The sequence below is a fragment of the Mastigoproctus giganteus genome, chromosome 2, assembly GCF_048544385.1.
Source record: "Mastigoproctus giganteus isolate SK-2022 chromosome 2, ASM4854438v1, whole genome shotgun sequence".
In the NCBI taxonomy this organism is placed as follows: domain Eukaryota; kingdom Metazoa; phylum Arthropoda; class Arachnida; order Uropygi; family Thelyphonidae; genus Mastigoproctus; species Mastigoproctus giganteus.
This window is the reverse complement of record NC_143576.1, coordinates 239,563,093-239,581,621: the sequence shown is the minus strand read 5'-3', so window position 1 is coordinate 239,581,621 and position 18,529 is coordinate 239,563,093. Positions and strand designations below refer to the sequence as shown.

Sequence of the window (18,529 nt, the reverse complement as noted above, 5' to 3'; positions counted from 1 at the left end):
AATTAAGAAATATTGTTCAAGGTTTAGGCCTAAATGGTTATCAAATGAACTAATGAGACTCGTGACAGAGAAGAAAAATGCATGGGATGCATATAAATTATCAAGCTACTCAGAAGCCTATGGCAAATATAAGCTAGTCTGTAATCAGGTCACAAAGCAGGTTAGGCAGGCGAAGGCAAATTACGAGAAATCTTTGGCAAAAGATGCTAAGAAAAACAGCAAGGATTTCTTTACTTATATAAACGCTAAAAGGAAGGGGATGAATCTGATTGGTCCACTTGATATCGATGGTTCGACTGTTGATGATCCTGCTCAGATAGCAAACAAACTGAATGAGTATTTTGCATCTACATTCACACATGAGGAGTTAAGGTTTGAAAATGGCAGAAGGTCATCAAATTGTAGCAGCAGTGGAGAAGGAATTGTTGAAGTTAAACATAAGAAAGGCACCTGGGGTGGTGGTGGTAGTAGTAGTGGCATGTGATGCAAGAAAGCAAGTGTATGAGCTTATGCAGCATCAGCCAAAAAAAAAAATATCACACCATTTCCTCCAAATGCCTGTCCAGTTCCTCCTTAAATTTATTTAACCTATCAGCTTCCACAATAGCAGATGGAAGTTTGTTCCAGCAATTAACCACCTGGTGGCTAAAGGCAAATTTTCGCACGTCTATTCCACATTTGTCTTTTCTTAATTTGAATTTATGCCCCCTTAGGTTCGTAATCTGAACAAGTGGAAGGATCCCATCAGAATTCAGCATGATGTGGTTACAAAGGAACTGGAGGCAAAAAATAATTTTGATATCACATACAGTGGAACTTCTCTATTACGAACTTCTATTTAACGAATTTCTCTATATTACGAATTTTTTCGCAAAACATTGCACCTTGAAACGAAATTACATGTAAAATTAACCCCATGTAGCGAAGTATTAGTCTGTCTATAACGAATTTTTAAAGAAATTAGTAAAACCATTTTTGAAGATTTTCAAGCATTTACTGCTAAACAGCCGCTCATATATACAGCCTCCTTCCTTCCGAAACTGCGCATGCATTAGCATCTGGAATTAAATAATCATCCTTTTAATGAACACTTGTGGCCATTAAAATATGTTAGTTATTACAAAATCACCTAGCTCCCTGTTAGAGTTTGATGAACTTCTGGCATTTCCCTCCTTGAATAACTCCTGTGTGAATGCAGATGAAAATACTCATTCAGTTTATCAGCTACTTGAGCAGGATAATCAATAGTCTGACCGTCTATGTTAAGTGGACCAATATGATTCATCCCTTTCCTTCTAGAGTTTACATAAGTAAAGAACTCTTTGCTGTTTTTCTTTACATACTTTGCCAAAGATTTCTCATAATCTGCCTTTGCCTGCCTAAACTCCTTTGTGACTTGATTACAAACTTGCTTATATCTGCCATAGGCTTCTGTGTCGGCTGATAATTTATATGCAGTCCATGCAACAGCCACTGTAGCCAAGTGGTCAGGAGCAGGAGTGCAGTAGCACACGTTCTTTGAGTAGACCGGGGTTCAAGCCCCTGACTGCTGAATACGGTCGATCTGCCAACCCGCACTGGACCAGTGTGGCAGATTATGGTCCATTTCCTTCAGCATGAATTGTTGAGGAGGCTTCCATCCTGCAGTGGGTTGATAATGGCTGCACTTTACTTTTTTTTACTTTTTACCATGCAAACAGTAATTCTTAGTTGATATGAAAAGTCTAGTAGGCTCCAAGATTAAGTCCCTGAAGGCTTCCTATTTAGAATTCACCATTGGTAACATTATCAGTTGATCCCACTGTATAGAATTTAAAAATTCTCTGTGACCACTGTCTCTGTGACCTTTACGAAAGCAAAAATCCTTCCCTTTACCCTTGACGGTAGTTACATCTTTAAGTAAATCCCACCATAGTTCAATCCCTTGACTTCTAAATATAGTCTATCTGCCAACCCGCACTGGACCAGCATGGCAGATTATGGTCCATTTCTCAAAACATGAATTGTTGAGGAGGCTTCCATCCTGCAGTGGATCGATGATAGCTGCTGCTTACCTTACCTTATCCAATTATTTCATCTTTTCTTAATGTTGTTGTTGTTATTTGGTTTTTAGGAGCATTAGCAACTAAGGACATATTGCTCTGGGGATATGCGGTGGTTTCCCTGATCTTTCCGTATCCTCCGTATTTGGTGGTCACAGGCTCGAACCCCGGTCTAATCAAGAAGCGTGTGCTATGCACTGCTGCTCCTGCCCACCTGGATACAGAGGTGCCATACTTCTTTTCTTAATGGATTACAATACTTTTTGTATGTATTTTTTAAATTTTTAATGAAAAACTTAAATATTTAAAAAATGCTATGTATTTTATGAATTTTATTTTCAAAACAAAAACAACTTTGATTAATTCTTTATTTAAATTAAATTTTCAAAAATTTATAAAATTTGCAAGCATCCATTGCAAATGGAAGCAATTTGAATATTAGGCATGTTCAAAAATGAATATTGTGTTTTCATGTTTATTATGCAAAAACAATAACGAATCTTGAAAATACCTATGTAAGGTGTTTTTTGAAACAAGCTTTTTAAACTAGAAACAAACGTGTAATTGTCTCTGTAGCCAAATGGTCAGGAGCAGGAGTGCAGTAGCACCTACTCTTTGAGTAGACTTGGGTTCTAGCCCCTGACTGCTAAATACAGTTGATCTGCCAACCCATGCTGGACCAGTGTGGAAGATTACAGTCAATTTCCTTCAACATGGTTCATTGAGGGGGCTTCCATCCTGCAGTGGATTGATAATGGCTGCAGTTTTATCCCCACACCTCTCAGGTCTTGCACCGCCAATCTTCAGGATACATTGTTATGAAAACACTGTCAAGAAACCTGACAGGTTCTGTTGGCCCATGTTGTATTGGGTAGTCTTGCCTGCAATTACTCTGCAAAACTGTAAGAAATCATTTCAAAGTAAAAAATTTCTCTATAATGATATACACCGAGTGATCACTGAACTATGACTACCTACCTAATACTTCGTAGGTTCTCCTTTTGCCCTCAGTACAGCAGCTATCTGATGTGGCATTGATTGAACAAGATGTCGGAAGCATTTGGGAGGTATGACCAACCAAGCTTTGTGTAACATGATCAGCAATGCAGGTTTGGAGGTGATTGGTGTATCCAGATACCTGATATGCCTTTCCATTGTGTCCCACATGTGCTCTATGGGATTGATATTGGGGGAATTTGGAGGCCAATCGATATGCTTGAAGTTAGAACTGTTCTTCAAACCATTCCTGCACAACAAGTGCCTGATGGCTCGGCATGTCCAACTTGCATGCTCTGCACCAGGCGAGAGTTTTACCTTGTTGTTATTTGGTCTTTAGGAGCATTAGCAACTAAGGCCATATTGCTCCGGGGATATGCGGAGGTCATTCCCTGACCTTTCCATATTTGGTGTTCACGGGCTCGAACCCCGTTCTAATCAAGAAGCTTGTGCTACGCACTGCTCCTGCCCACCTGGCTACGGATGCACCTATCTTTTACATCAATGAACCTTGGTTAGGAGAGGATGCTGTAGGGGTCGTCTGCTGGTATAGCCCATACATGTGAGCATGCGACATGTGGTCATGCCAGATATTGTTCCGGGTTGGCTCATGTTGTATTGGGTAGTCAACTCTTCAACAGTGCTGTGCCTGTTTGCCTGTACGAGTTGTCGGACCTAGCACTCACCTCTAACATCAACCTTTCGCTGACCTTTACAGTTTTGCCGTCAGGTTGTTGTTTGACCATTTTGACACCAGTCCTGGTACACTAACTACGGCGGCTCTTGAACACCCCACCAGTTCAGCTGTTTGGGAAACCAACGCACCAGCTCATCGAGCACCCACAATCTGTCCTTTATCAAAGTCCGATAAATCCTTCCTTTTACCATCATGCTTGGAATTTTACTACCTACTGAACCACTGGCACCTTATCTATGCTGCGTAGGTCGACTAACTCCGCACTCTAGTACCTCACATGGACAACGGGTCGCATTCCGTTTTCATTGGGGTGGTCATAATTCAGTGATCACTCAGTATATAAGAGACAAATAATGATGATCATGTTAACACAGGATTGTTATTTTCAAGAGGAACCTTTCAGATCCATCACAACCACTACCAGGTTAACTTCTAGAGTATAAGAAAATTTTTATCTAGGTGATCATTTCAACTTTGTTATCAAGCCACTTGTTTTTCTCCTATTTCAGTTTGCTGCCCTACTCCTTACATCCTACAATAGCAGAGCATTGTATCAAACACAAAGTAAACATGGTTACTGCAAGCTATCTATCTCCAGAAATGAAGCGGCTTCATGATGCGTATGTATTTTGTTTATTAGTTTATTTTCAGTGAAAATTATTAAACAGCAGTTATGCCATAATTTCATGTTTTTTAGCAAATATCAATTTTGTAAGTATTATTGCAAAAATAAAACATTAAATGCCCAGTGGTACAAATTTTTGGCACTAAACTGTATGTAGAAATGAAATTGATCATAAATGATTTATTTCTTTGTACTTTCCCATATATAATGTTTTTTTTAATAAAATAGTTAAATAACTAAATAACAAAACTCTGACAACTTTCTAAAGTAATGAAAAATTATCAATTAACCGTTAACTTTTAAACTACCTAGAAACCTTCCATCTGATCAATGATTGCCAGTTTCATTAGCATTAGCATTAGTAGAGGCATATGATGCAAGAAAGCAAGCTTATTCAGCATCAGCCAAAAAAAAAAAAAAAAAAAAAAAAACAACCACTACTCCCATTTCACCCCTCAATTCGTTCGACATACCTGTCCAGCTGAGCCTTAAATTTGTTTAGGCTATCAACTTCAACAACAAGCGATGGAAGTCTATTCCACAAACCAACTGCCCGCTGGCTAAAGGCGAATTTCCGCACATCTATCCGACATCCGTCCTTCCTCAATTTGAATTTATGCCCTCTCAGGTGATTATTCTGAGCAAGAGGAAGAATCCCATCGGCATTGAGCATGCTCAAGCCATTCAAAGCCTTGTACACCTCTATCAGATCACCTCGGCGATGCCTAGTCTCAAGGCTCTGTAATTTGCAAAACTTAAGCCTTTCTTCGTAAGAGCAACCCTTTGTTCCATTCACTAATCTTGTTGCCCTTCTCTGTACTCGTTCCAGCAGCTCTACATCCTTCTTGAAATGAGGCCTCCAGACCTGTATACAGTACTCAAGGTGTGGCCTGACCAATGCCTTATACAAGGGAATAATCACATCCCTGTCCCTGCTAGAAAAATTCCTGTATATCATTGACAAGACACCATGAGCTACTCTTGCAGCTCGTCTGCACTGCTCAGAGAACTTCATATCTGCCTGCACAATTACCCCCAGGTCCTTTTCATTCTCTACCACTGTCAGCGTAGTACCACAGAGTTGATACGTTGATCTGGGGTTACTGTTTCCCATATGTAGTACTTTACATTTGTCAATGTTAAACTTCATTTGCCACCTCTCAGCCCATCTGCTCAACCTTTCCAGATCCTGTTGCAGCAGCATAGTATCAGTAGTGTCCTTAACAACCCTGCCAACCTTTGTATCGTCTGCAAACTTGGACATTAAGCCTGATACACCATCAATATCATTTATAAATACAGAAAACAACAATGGACCCAACACTGAACCCTGAGGAACTCCACTAATAACATTAGTCCACGTTGAGCAGTGTCCATTGATTACCACTCTCTGTCTTCTGCCACTCAACCATCCCTTTATCCATAGCAGCAATTTGCCTCGAATGCCACACTTCTCCAATTTGTGCAGCAGTCTTCCATGCGCAACAGTATCAAAAGCCTTTCTAAGATCCAAATATATAATATCAAAGTTATTCCCTGCATCCAGTTCTTTTGTGACTACATCATAGTATCCAATCAAATTGGTCAGACAAGACCTGCCCTTAACAAACCCATGCTGTGTCTGAGCTATAACTGAATTCTTGTCCAGATGATCCTGCAGTGCTTCTTTAACCAGTGCCTCCATTAATTTTCCTGGAACCGAAGTTAAACTAACAGGTCTATAATTACTTGTGTCAGCCTTTGATCCTCCTTTGTGAATTGGGGTTACATTTGCACATCTCCAGTCCATGGGTACCTCCCCTGAGTCCAAAGAAGCTCTCATAATTATGGCTAGGGGTTTGCTTACTTCCTTTGCTGCCTCCTTTAATATAACTGGATAGATCCCATCCACCCCGGGTGCCTTTTTTATGTTTATCCTCAACAATTTCTCCTCCACTTTCCTCTCAGTTATTAGAAAATCATCTAGCTCACTGCCAATGTTTACTTCACCTACGACATTCCCCTTCCTGAATAACTCCTCATGTGTGAATGTAGATGCAAAATACTCGTTTAGATTGTTAGCCACCTGAGCTGGATCCTCAACTGTTGAACCATCAACATCCAGTGGACCAATCTGATTCATCCCTTTCCTTCTTGAGTTTAAATAGGTAAAGAATTCTTTTCTGTTTTTCTTTGCATCCTTTGCCAAGGATTTCTCATAATCTTCCTTTGCCTGCCTAATCTCCTTTGTGACTTGGTTACAGACCAACTTATATCTATCATAGGCTTCCACGTCACCCATTAATTTGTATGTATCCCATGCATTTTTCTTCTCTGCCATATGTCTCATTAGTTCATCTGACAACCATTTAGGCCTGAACCTTGAACAATATTTCTTGGTTGGTATGTAAAGCCTGGTAGCTTCCAAGATTAGTTCCTTGAATGCTTCCCATTTTGAATTTGCTGTTGGTAACATCATCAGTTGGTCCCACTGTATAGAATTTAAATACTGTCTCAGACCAGCATAGTCGCCTTTACGAAAGCAAAAACCCTTCCCTTTACCTCTGATGGTAGTTACCTCCTTGAGTAAATCCCACTTCAGCACAATGTGATCACTGCCACCCAGTGGTTCATTTATCTGCAGATTCCTAATGCATGAAGAATCACTACTGATAATCAGATCAAGAGTATTACTCCCTCTAGTTGCCTCCCGAACATGCTGGTGTAGAAAACAATCATCCAATAAATCCACAAAAGCCTTGCTAGTGTGTGAGTGACCAACCCACAAATTCCAGTCAATATCTGGGAAATTAAAATCCCCCATTATAAGACTCTCTGATTTACTGGCCCATTCTATTTCCCTGTACAGTATCTTATTATACTCATCAGAGTCATTAGGCCTATAGCACACTCCTACTCTCAATTTTGATTTACCTATGCTTATGTCACACCAAACTGACTCAACGCTGCACTGTCCAGCGATGTCAACTGGCTTCACTTCCTTGGATTTTATGTGTTTTTTAACTAATAGCATAACCCCTCCTCCCTTCCTATCCTGTCTATCCTTTCTGTAGACGTTGTACTCCCCAAATTCCAGTTCTGCATTCCTTATATCTGTGTGACACCACGTCTCTGATATCCGAACAATATCTGCCTTTGATGTTTTGAGTAATACCTCAAATTCATCAAATTTATTTACTAAACTCCTAGCATTAGTGTACACGCAAGTATACATGCACCTGTTTCTATTCTTAGCTACCCTAACACAACCCATGTGTTTACTTGTACCGCAATGACTTCCAGCAGTCTCTGAAATATCCTGCATCTTGTTTTTCAGGCTTCTGCTCATTCCAATAGAAGCAGTGCAAGAATCTCTTTCACCTCTGCCCGTGGCTACTGTTAATCCATTAGTCTTTGTCTCCCCCCAAGCTAGCAGTTTTCCGACCCACCTAACACTGCCTCGATAGCATCAGCAAATATTCTTGCACCCTTTCTATTTAAGTGTATCCCATCCCTGTAGAAGCAATCTCTCCTGTTAACAAGTACAGTCCAGGCTGAAAAAAATTCTACCCCTTCAGCCTTGCACAATCTTTCCAGGGCCGAATTGATCGACAAGGCTCTCATCATATACTCCCTCCTATCGTGTCTGGGCAGAATTGCAGACACTTTCAAATTCAACCCTACTTCACGGCTTTTTTTCAACAGTAACCTGTACTTGTTAAGTAATTCCGCTGGTCTCCTACTCTTAATATCATTAGTGCCAACGTGTACAACTATATCACCTTTTGTGCCCTTAAAAGATGATATCTGCTCTACAACGTCATCAACCTTTGCCCCTGGCAGACATACCCTGGTCCTGTTCCACCTATCCTTTTTACAAAGCATGTTCCCCGTTTCCCTGACAATTGAGTCACCAACAACTACTAGTTCCTGTTGGACCAACGCATTCTGCCTTGGGGGCTGCCTCTGTGTTGCAAGATGACCAAGTCCAAGCTCTGGTGTTGATGTGGGCAGCTGAGAGCTTGATGGGCCCCTCAATTTATTTCCTTCGAGGGCATCCACCCTGTCCTTCAAGGTCTCATATAGGCCCATAACAACGCTGAGTTGTCGCCTAATTTCCTTGCACTCCTTGCATCGTGCACACACAAAGACATCCCCCATGGCAGTATCATGTCCCGTACCCGATTGCTCCGCAAACATCAAGCAAACAGTGCATCTTAAAAGGCCGTGATTCAGGGGGCAACCGTCCCCCTCAGTTCTCCCCTGAGTCACAGCACTGCCATTAGCTTGAGCCTTTTGCTTTGCTGCTCTGGTCAGAGTCATGATTTCGATTTAAATGTCAATAAAATTACAATTTCAGAACAAAATTAAAACCTTAAACTTGTATCTTAACACAGTTATAACGCTATATTTATTTTTCGATATCGAGTGTTATCTACGAGTTCCCTTTATATAACTTCCGTATCAAGTATGTATTAATTATTTGTTACGTTTGTACTCTAAGTCGTTATATATATATAGTTAAAAGTACAATTTAATTGACAATGAAGTTTAACAAGATTAATAGATGTACTGATTAATTGACAATATTATATTATGCACTATACTATACAAAGCTAATGCTATCGAATTCCGGATATGCTGTATCGCGCTTCAGTAACGAGTGTTATCTACGAAATCCCTTTATATAACTTCTGTATCAAGTTATGTATTAATTATTTATTTTTACTAATTATTTATGTTCCGTAACCTAAGTGGTTATATGTATAGTTAAAATTACAATTTAATTGCCAATGAAGTTCGACAAGATTAATAGATTTTACTGATTAATTTTCACGTAGCAATGGCGGCCGTTTATGAACGGTAAACACGTGGATTTGATAACCTTTCCGATACTAAGTAATACCTACAAAATCTCTATCTAAGTTATTTTAACTTTAAGTACCGTAAATAGGAATATAAAGCTACTCTAGAAATAAGTTAATATGTCAATTTAAACTAATAAAGCAGAAAATAAATCAGAAAAAACTTCTCTATTCCAAGAGCGGCAGAAAGGCACGTCCGCACAGGAAACCCTCGACCTCACCTTTTCGATTCCATCAGTGTTGATCCACTGGCGATATTCTGGCTTATGTTATGCATTTATAGACAAATTCAATGGAAAAGTTCAGTGAAACACAAGCAGTTGCTCTTTACATCTCAAAGGCTTTCAATCATGTTTGGCATAAAGGTCTTCTGAACAAGCTTCCATCTTATGGTTTGCCAACTGTTTTTTGTAATTGGTTATCCAGTTTTCTCTCTGATCGCTCACTGAGGGTGATGGTAAATGGCTCTCTGTCTTCTAACTTCTCCACTAATGCTGGAAGGCACCTCCATAGCCAGGTGGGCAGGAGCAGCAGTGCATAGCACACGCTTCTTGGTTAGACCGGGGTTCAAGTCCGTGACCACCAAATATGGAGGATGTGGAAAGGTCAGGGAATGACCACCGCATATCCCTTGAGCAATATGGCCTTAGTTGCTAATGCTCCTAAAAAAACAAAAAAAAACAAACAAACAACTAATGCTGGTGTACCCCAAGGTTCAGTTCTTTCCCCCACTCTTTTCCTCATGTATATTAATGACCTTCCATTGACTGGCAGTCCTATCCATAGTTTTGCTGATGGCAGCACATTGCATTCCACTTTCCATTTTGAGAAACCTTGCCCTGCTCAATCAACTTCAACTTCTTGAATATCCGCTAACAATTCCTTAAATGCTGATCTCCAGGTAATTCTCCAGTGGAGAAAAGACAACTTAGTTGATTTCAATCCTTCTAAAACTCAGTCTTGTCTTATATCTCGCTGAAAGGATCCTTCTGCTCCTGTGCTTATCCTTTGGTGACACTCTGATTTCTAGGCAAGTTGATATATCTCTTTTGGGGATTACCCTGACTTCTAATTTCCTTTGGCACAAACACATTACAAATATTGCTTCCTCTGCATCTAAAAAACTTGGTTTTCTCTTTTGTTCTCGGCATTAGTTTTCTTCCAAACAGCTGTTCACTCTGTATAAATCGCAAATCCGCCCTACCATGGAATATTATTCCCATATCTGGGGTGGGGCCCACAAAACCTCTCTCAGGCTTCTAGATTCCATTCAGAAGAGGGCAGTTAGGTTAATTAATGACTCATCTTTAACAGGGTCTCTCCACTTGCTGTTTCAAAGACGCACTGTTTCTGCTGCATGCCTTTTTTACAGATATTTCCATGGGCACTGTTCTTCTGAACTGAATTGGCTTCTATAATTCCCGCTCTCTCTTTCAAAACAGTTTGAACACGTGCCGCCACCAGCCAACATCCATTTACTGTCCAACTTCAAACTCACAGAACCAACTTTTCATCTTCCTCGTTTATTCATTCAACTGCCGTTTTCTGGAACAACCTTCCTTCATACATATTTCCTGAAAATTAGAGTCTACAGAAGTTCAAGTCTAATGTCAATAAATATCTTCTTTCGTCTTCTCAACCTCCAACCCAAGCACAGTACTAAGTAATATAGGTTCTAATACCTCTCATGTTTGGGGGTTTTCATTAAAAAAAAAACTGAACAGAAAGCTTTTAATATCTCTAAACTATGAATGTTAATTATTAATGTATGAGGGACATCTGGAAAGTATGATACACAGGGATATAGAGACACTACAAGGTGTCCACAGATGCTGGAAAATACCTAAAATTTTATTTTTAGTGCTGTGATTCTTACAATGATCAGTTAGAAAATCCAGGTTGCTTAGAAAACTAATTACAACAGAATTTTTGCACATGGCAGTAAATTTAGTAGTAATAGTAATAAGGCTAGCTAGAGTAGCTTTTTCTCTGAAATTATGGATAAGAAGAGAAGATTGGAAATACAAAACTTCAAAATAAGTATAGGTATGAATCTATAGTTTTTCATCCTTATAGTTTTTCAAGATGCATTTGCTTGTATTCGGTTGTTTTTTATGGCACATCAATGTCTTGTATTATGTGTCTATGCATATGTGTAGATTTGCATGTTATGCTGGCTGAAATGTGTTATGGGGTGAAGCAGTCATCAAATGTATGTATAAATGACACTTTGATAAACATCTTAACTTGCTCATGTGGTGTAACAGTTTATTTTGTTTAACTTCTTGTAGTGTTTTTTAGATTACTTATATTGGCCATAGTGATATGTTCATAGAAATATTAACATTTAAAAAATCAGATGTAACATTTGCAAACTGATAAAATTTGTAAATTTTTTGGTTATTCCCTGCAGAGCAGTGGATGCTGGCATCGTAATTGTAAATGAAGTGGGACTTGATCCAGGGATTGATCATTTACTTGCTATGGAATGTTTTGATGAAGTGTGCCAAAATGGCGGCAAGGTACAAATTAACATTATTTATTTAGTGATAAGCAAAGCTTAGATGTTTGGCCACTAAAACGGCCATAAAATAGGCAAAAATAAGAATTTTTAGCAGGCTCTAAAACTTCAGAAAAGGCTTTTAAGGCTTTATTTTAAGTTGATCCTTAATACAAAAATATCATTATATATAGAAAACATTGTTACAATGTTCTTAATGAACAAAACTAGATAGTTGTTAACAAGAATTTTCTTCAAGTTTTCAAAATTGAACTTTACCTCTTATCAGAGAAAACATTTCACAAGAGAGAGGAGAGAATTTCTTCATTCCACCGAAGTTACTGAACATGCTTAAAACCTGCTACAGTTACAGGATTCACATCAGTTTTGGCAGAATTCATTTTCTCTAAATCTTGGTTTGCAGAACAAAGTATCACATTTTTCACAAAGCACGATTCTCTACACTTGGACCACTGCTAATTTCATTCACACTTTGTAACTACTACTTGTAAAGATTTCATCAAAGTCTGCCTTTTATCATCCCTGATGTGATGACATCTGGTAAGTTTAAAAAGGGAGCAAGAATTAGAGATCATTACAGATTGAGTTCAGCAGCAGCTGTTTCGTAATGTGCATTAAAGGTGTCTTCTTCATCCAAACTGTTGGCAGTTCCTTTCAACTTGTCAAAATATTTTTCATAGTACAATGTAGCAGAGATCAATGTTCTTCACCTAGTAAGAATGGGTTGAGAAGTTAATGTGAGTTCAAGTACAATTTTCTTGAACACCTGAAGAAGGGATGAAGCATTCTTATAAACCTTGCTGGTGAGCATCAGTAAGTCAACATCAGGAAATAAATAAGAGTACTTCCCCTGAAACTCTGTGGAATGTGTGTGAAATAAGTTGTGAAGCAGTAAAGTGAAAAGAATTTTAGCAGCACTTGCCACTTTAAGAGCACTTTAAGAGCACTTGCCACTTTCTTCATGCAAAGAGCTATGTGAGCAGTACATTATCATGCTTAACTCCACTCAGCTAAGGTATTGGAGTTATTTACATCTTTCAAATATTTCAGATGTAAATGTAAATAAATATAATTTTGCAGACTTATTGGCCTCCATGGTTCTAATGTTCTCGTATACTCTTATCTCACAGCATCAATTACCTTGTGTATTTTCTGGTAACAGCATCCCTAGTTATCTGCAAAATATGAGCATAACGACTCCCTCAAGATATATATATATATATATATATATTATCTTTTCTATTAAATTTGATATTATGGTATGTTCTACTTTTTATTTTTACTTTTTTCTCTATTTTTCCTTATTTCTGTATTGTTAACCGGTTACTGAATATATATGTAAACATATATTCAGAAACATTACATTTACACAATTTAGAAACTGGTGCTTAGCAAAGGGGGTCACTGCTAAATTCTACTTTAATTTGGACTCTATTTTCTAAATCATTTAATAATGTTTCTCCAACAGTACTCTATTCTTAATTTTGCATGTTAAATTCTTCTTCGCTCTACTGGTTTGCCACGCTACTGGCATACTTTCATTTCTTTTTATTGAAACATAAAATTACAGTTAAATACATGCAACATGTAGTTGTTTTTGCATATTTGCTGCCACTGATGTCTACTCTACTATCCTTATTTTTTTATTTTTACTTAATTTTGCACTTATTTCTGCTGTCTAATGTTCGATTCATTTGGATTTAATTAGAATTTTATATATACAGTAAACCCCCGCTATTCGCGGTATCTGTATTCACGTATTCGCGGTCGCTGATTTAACATAAAATAAAACCTAAAAAAATGTGAATTTTAAAGTGCTGTGAACATTTTCCACCATAAAAAAACATGGGCATGGCTAAAATTATCTTTCCCGGTCAAAACAGCGCTCAGTGGGTTGGGGGGAGTGACAAAATCGCGAGCGTGAATGTTTCTTGCTAATCCTTGTTCAGTTATGTGTTATGCGCTTGTCATGGAAGGTTTCGTCATTTGCTTTTAATTTATATGCTTATAAATTGAATAAATTTATAAATTGATATGCTTACAAAAGTGATAAATCAACCTTTTGCGGTGTAAAACAGACTTTTTCGAGCGTATTAACGGAAAAAAGTGACTTTATTTGGACAAGTTCTTTCTAACCTGTACAAAAATATGGCTACAAATAACAAGGGAAATGTGAAAATATCAAAGAAGGTGATGACATTAGCGAATAATGAGTTATTGGACAAAATTTCTAATGGTGAAAGTATCTCCTCAGTGGCAAAACATTATAAAATCAATGAGTCAATGGTACGATCAATCAAAAAATCGGAAGAACAAATCCTCCGTAGTGTCCATGAAAACGTGCTAATTGCTTCAAAAATTTGCTCTGTAACTCGTGACGTTAAATTAGAAAAAATGGAAAAGGCTTTAAATCTGTGAATAGAAGACTGAACTCAAAATAAAATTCCGTTAAGTTCACTCATCATTCGTGAAAAGGCAAAACTCCTTTATCAACACTTTAGCGAAACTGGTGATAGCACTGGCGGGATAAGTTTTTTTTTAGCTAGCAAAGGCGCTGGTTTGAAAGATTTGTTTGAAATTTCTAATAAATATTACATTTAATATTAAATTGTTTCTTATTTTCATTTCGATGGCATATGCTTGCATTTCACTATGTACTGTCTATGTACATAGTCATATTATGAAGGTACATAAAATACATACATAGACAAAATTTTAGACTAGTTTTTCTTATATATCTCGTACTTTGGAACGGAACCCCTTTATTACTATGGGAGTTATAACTCAGTATTCGTGACATTTCACAGGAACGTAACCCCCGCGAATAGCGGGGGTTTACTGTATATATATATATATATCTCGAGGGAGTCGTTAAGCTCATATTTTGCAGATAACTAGGGGTGCTGTTACCAGCAAATACACAAGGTAATTGATGCTGTGAGATAAGAGCATACTAGAACATTAGAACCATGGAGGCCAATAAGTCTGAAAAATTATATTTATTTACATCTGAAATATTTGACTAAGAAAACTGTAGAATACAAAGCAAATAAGCTTACCTTGTTATATATTCTCAATGGCAGTTGCTTTGCATGCATGTTTAGCAGTTTGTAAATGTTGGGAAACCAGAATACACTACTTTTCTCTACACTTTCCAGAATAACACTATTATTATATAATGTATCACTAATGTTAGTATGTACATTACTTAAACTATCATTTAAATTATTCACTTTTAACAGTTTTATTTGCCACTCTTGGTATTGTCATTTCAATTTTTCACCAGTTGCTGTTTAAAAAAATAAAAAGATGATAGACTAAAGTAATAAACTAGCAAGTCATCTTGACATTGGGCATAACTCATATGATATGAAATATCTTAAGAAAAATATTTCTGATAAGTGATTTAGCAAATCATTGATGTTAGATTAAATTGTGATATTCAGAAAAGAGAACAACTAAACACTATTTGTGAACATAACAGAAATATCTTGTTTCAGGTGTGATTATGTATTGTTAGTTCTATTTTGAATTTACCTGGTCTTTGAAGACCTTGTTTCAAGTTTTAACACCTCAATATTTTAAGCTGGTTTGGCCAGTGGATTTTCTTAACAATGGAATCCTCTTCCACTTAATTAATGATAGTGGAAGTTTTAAATTGGATCTGACCTTGGGTTATCAAATTTTCTGAAAGTCCTGTGTTAACAGCATTGAAAACAAAGATTACTTTGAATTTATATATATATTTTTGCACATTGAGGAGCTTCATGAAATCTTTTGCCAAGAGATGAATTCCACTGGAAATCTAGAATGACATGCATCTGTTTAATATGTTATTTAGTTTCCTATAACTTGTAGACCAGTTATTCCCCAATAAAAAATGTCATAAGTGAGATCACATATAATTTACCTAAATAAGAGGGTTGTTTAATAAAGAATGATCATAATTTTTCATGAACTGTACTGCCTGCTTTTTCTAGCTGAACTGCGGAATTTAAAACTACACCAAGCTGGATCACATAGCAACTGCACAGCTGACTCATGCACACAGTGTGACCACGGCAGTCAGTCAAATTTATGATTTTGTTCAGTTTCACTTACTTAACAATAGCCATGACATGCGAGGAACAGTATGCTGCTCTCGAATTTTGCTTTTGTCTCAAGAAAACATCAGCTAAAGTGTATGAATTGTTAAGAGGTTTATGGTGAATCTGTACTTCCATATAGCACAGCTTGCAGGTGGTTTAGAATGTTTAAAGATGGACATGATTCAATCACAAAAATCAGCAGTCTTGGAGCTCCAACCACTGCTGTCACCACACAAACAATAAACACTGCTTCGGTAACCTTGAGAAAAGATCACCGTATAACAGTAAGGCAACTAGCAGGGATGTTGAGAATATCAGTAGGATGCATGCACAGTATTCTCCATGACCATTTACATATGACACAAATTTGTGCATGCTGAGTTCCAAAACTATGCACATCTGAGCAACAGCAAGTTCACATGGAGGTTTGTTGGGAGGTGCAACAAATGGTTACTAAAGATGGTGAGGTATTGTGGATGAGACATGACTTCGTCATTTCAACCCAGAAAGTAAGCACCAAAGCTCTGTTTGAAAGTCTGTCATCGCCAACACCAAAAAGGCAAACGTTGTGGCTTCTGCAGGAAAGGTTATGGTCATTCCTATTTTTGACATTCAAGGAATGGTTTACCAGCAGGTTGTGCCACATCATGTGACTATTATAGGACACTTTGCAGGATCACATTTGTTGCAAATGACCACAACTACACAGGTGAGTGTATGCTGCATCACGACAATGCGAGACCTCACATTGCTCATATTGTCATTGAGTACTTAGCCAGTATTAATGTCAAATTTGTTCCTCATCCATCCTACAGCCCTGACCTTGCGCCATGTGATTTTCTTTTATTTCAAAAGTTAAAGAAGGGGCTGCAAGGAAAACGTTTCCAGTCATCAGAAGAAGTTGTAAAGACATCAGAAGCAATTCTCAACACGTCAAAAAATAGCTTCCATCATGTTTTTGAAGAATGGCAGAAATGTTGGAGCAAGTGCATTTCATCAAATGGGGACTATTTTGAAAAGGACCATCAAAATATAGATGATTAAGTCTTAATGATGCAGTCTTGTTTTTGAATTAACATGATTATCTGAGCGCAATTATGAAGTTAATATCAGGTGGTTTGATTTTTGTTTTGTTTGATTTCAGGATAAGTTTTTTTTTTTGAAAGCCATTCCTTCTTTTTGAGAGTAAGGCAAAGATCCTAAGCTGTAGATTGCATGGATCTTTGTTGATTATAAGAATTTTGAAGTCATCTATATTCCTCTTGGATCAAATTGTGTTTTTTTTTTTTTTTTATGAAAACCTAAAACACAAGTGGTATTAGAACCTAGAGTACTTAGTACCATGCATGGGTTTCAGATTGAAAAGGTGAAAGAAGATATTTGTTGACATTAGACTTGAACTCCTGTAGACTGTAATTTTCAGGAAATATGTATGAAGGAAGGTTGTTTCAGAAAATGGAAGTTGAATGAATAAATGAGGAAGAAGAAAAGTTGGTTCTCTGAGTTTGAAGTTGGACAGTAAAAGGACGTTGTCTGGTTATGGCATTTGTTTAGACTGCTTTGGAAGAGAGAGAGAGCAATAATTATAGAAGCCAATTCGGAAGAACAGTGCTCATGGAAGTATCTATAGAAAAGGCATGCAGCAGAAACAGAATGCCTATGAGACATAGAATGGAGAGACATCTGTTAGAGATGAGTCATTAATTAACCTAACTGCCTTGTTTTGAATGGAATCTAGAAGCCTAAGAGGGGGGCCACTGCCCCAGATGTGGGGCAGTGGCCCCCTCAAATGCACCCTTCCATGGTAGGGTGGATTTGCTATTTGTTCAGAGTGAACAGCGGTTTGGAAGAAAAGTAATGCTGAGAGCAAAAGAGAAAACCCTGTTTTTCAGATGAAGAGGAAGCAATATTTGTAATGTGCTTATGCCAAGACAGATTAGAAGTCAGGGTAATCCCCAATAGAGATATATGAACTTGCCAAAAATCAGTATGTCGTCGAAGAATAGCATAGGAACAAAAGTAAGCATCTCAACCAGCTGGGTCCATGTGACTAGAAAACGGAAGCCAGCTGCAGTTGTGAACATTAAAATCACCAATGAAAACACCTCACTGTTAGAGTAGCTGGACTGGAGAGAGTCAAGTTTCAAAGAGAGGATGTCAAAGAGTTCCAATTGATTAGTGAACTTCGGAGAATGATAGAGGCAACAGATGAATTTGACAGAATGTGGCAGAGAGATTTTAAGCCAGAGAAGATCGAAATGAGGAGATTCCAAATTACTAAGTCTCTGACAGGGAATATCAGAATGGACATATTTACAAGTATCACCTTTGAAGCAAAAGGAATCATACAGCAGATAATTCGGACAACTGAGATTAGCAGAGGTTGAATCAACTGATAACTGGGGTTTGACAGACTGTAAGTGGAAATGAACATCATCGAGATTTGAACTGAGACCACATTTATTAATGAAATGAATGAGGAAGTGTTTGAGAGGTTTATATCTTTTTACAGATAAGTTTGTTCTGTCAGTTTAACAGGAGGTCATAGAGTCTTGTTATTGATATACAGGAATTTTGCTAGTAGGGATAAGGAGGTGATTATCCCTTTGTATAAGGCAAAGGTCAGGCCACACCTTGAGTACATACAGGTCTGAAGGCCTCATTTTAGGAAGGATGGAAAGTTGTTAGAATGAGTACCCAGAAAGGCAACAAGATT

The 18,529-nt window shown here is 37.7% G+C and overlaps 1 protein-coding gene across 1 annotated transcript in view; it reads left to right on the top strand.

The window, feature by feature from the left end:
• The window catches only part of LKRSDH (lysine ketoglutarate reductase/saccharopine dehydrogenase), a 204,629-nt gene that overhangs the window by 154,512 nt on the left and 31,588 nt on the right, over window positions 1–18,529 (top strand). The window contains exons 15-16 of the mRNA XM_090369066.1: window positions 4,245–4,355; window positions 11,618–11,726. Of these exons, the coding sequence (XP_090225192.1) occupies window positions 4,245–4,355; window positions 11,618–11,726 (220 nt within the window). The remainder of the gene's footprint in view (window positions 1–4,244; window positions 4,356–11,617; window positions 11,727–18,529) is intronic.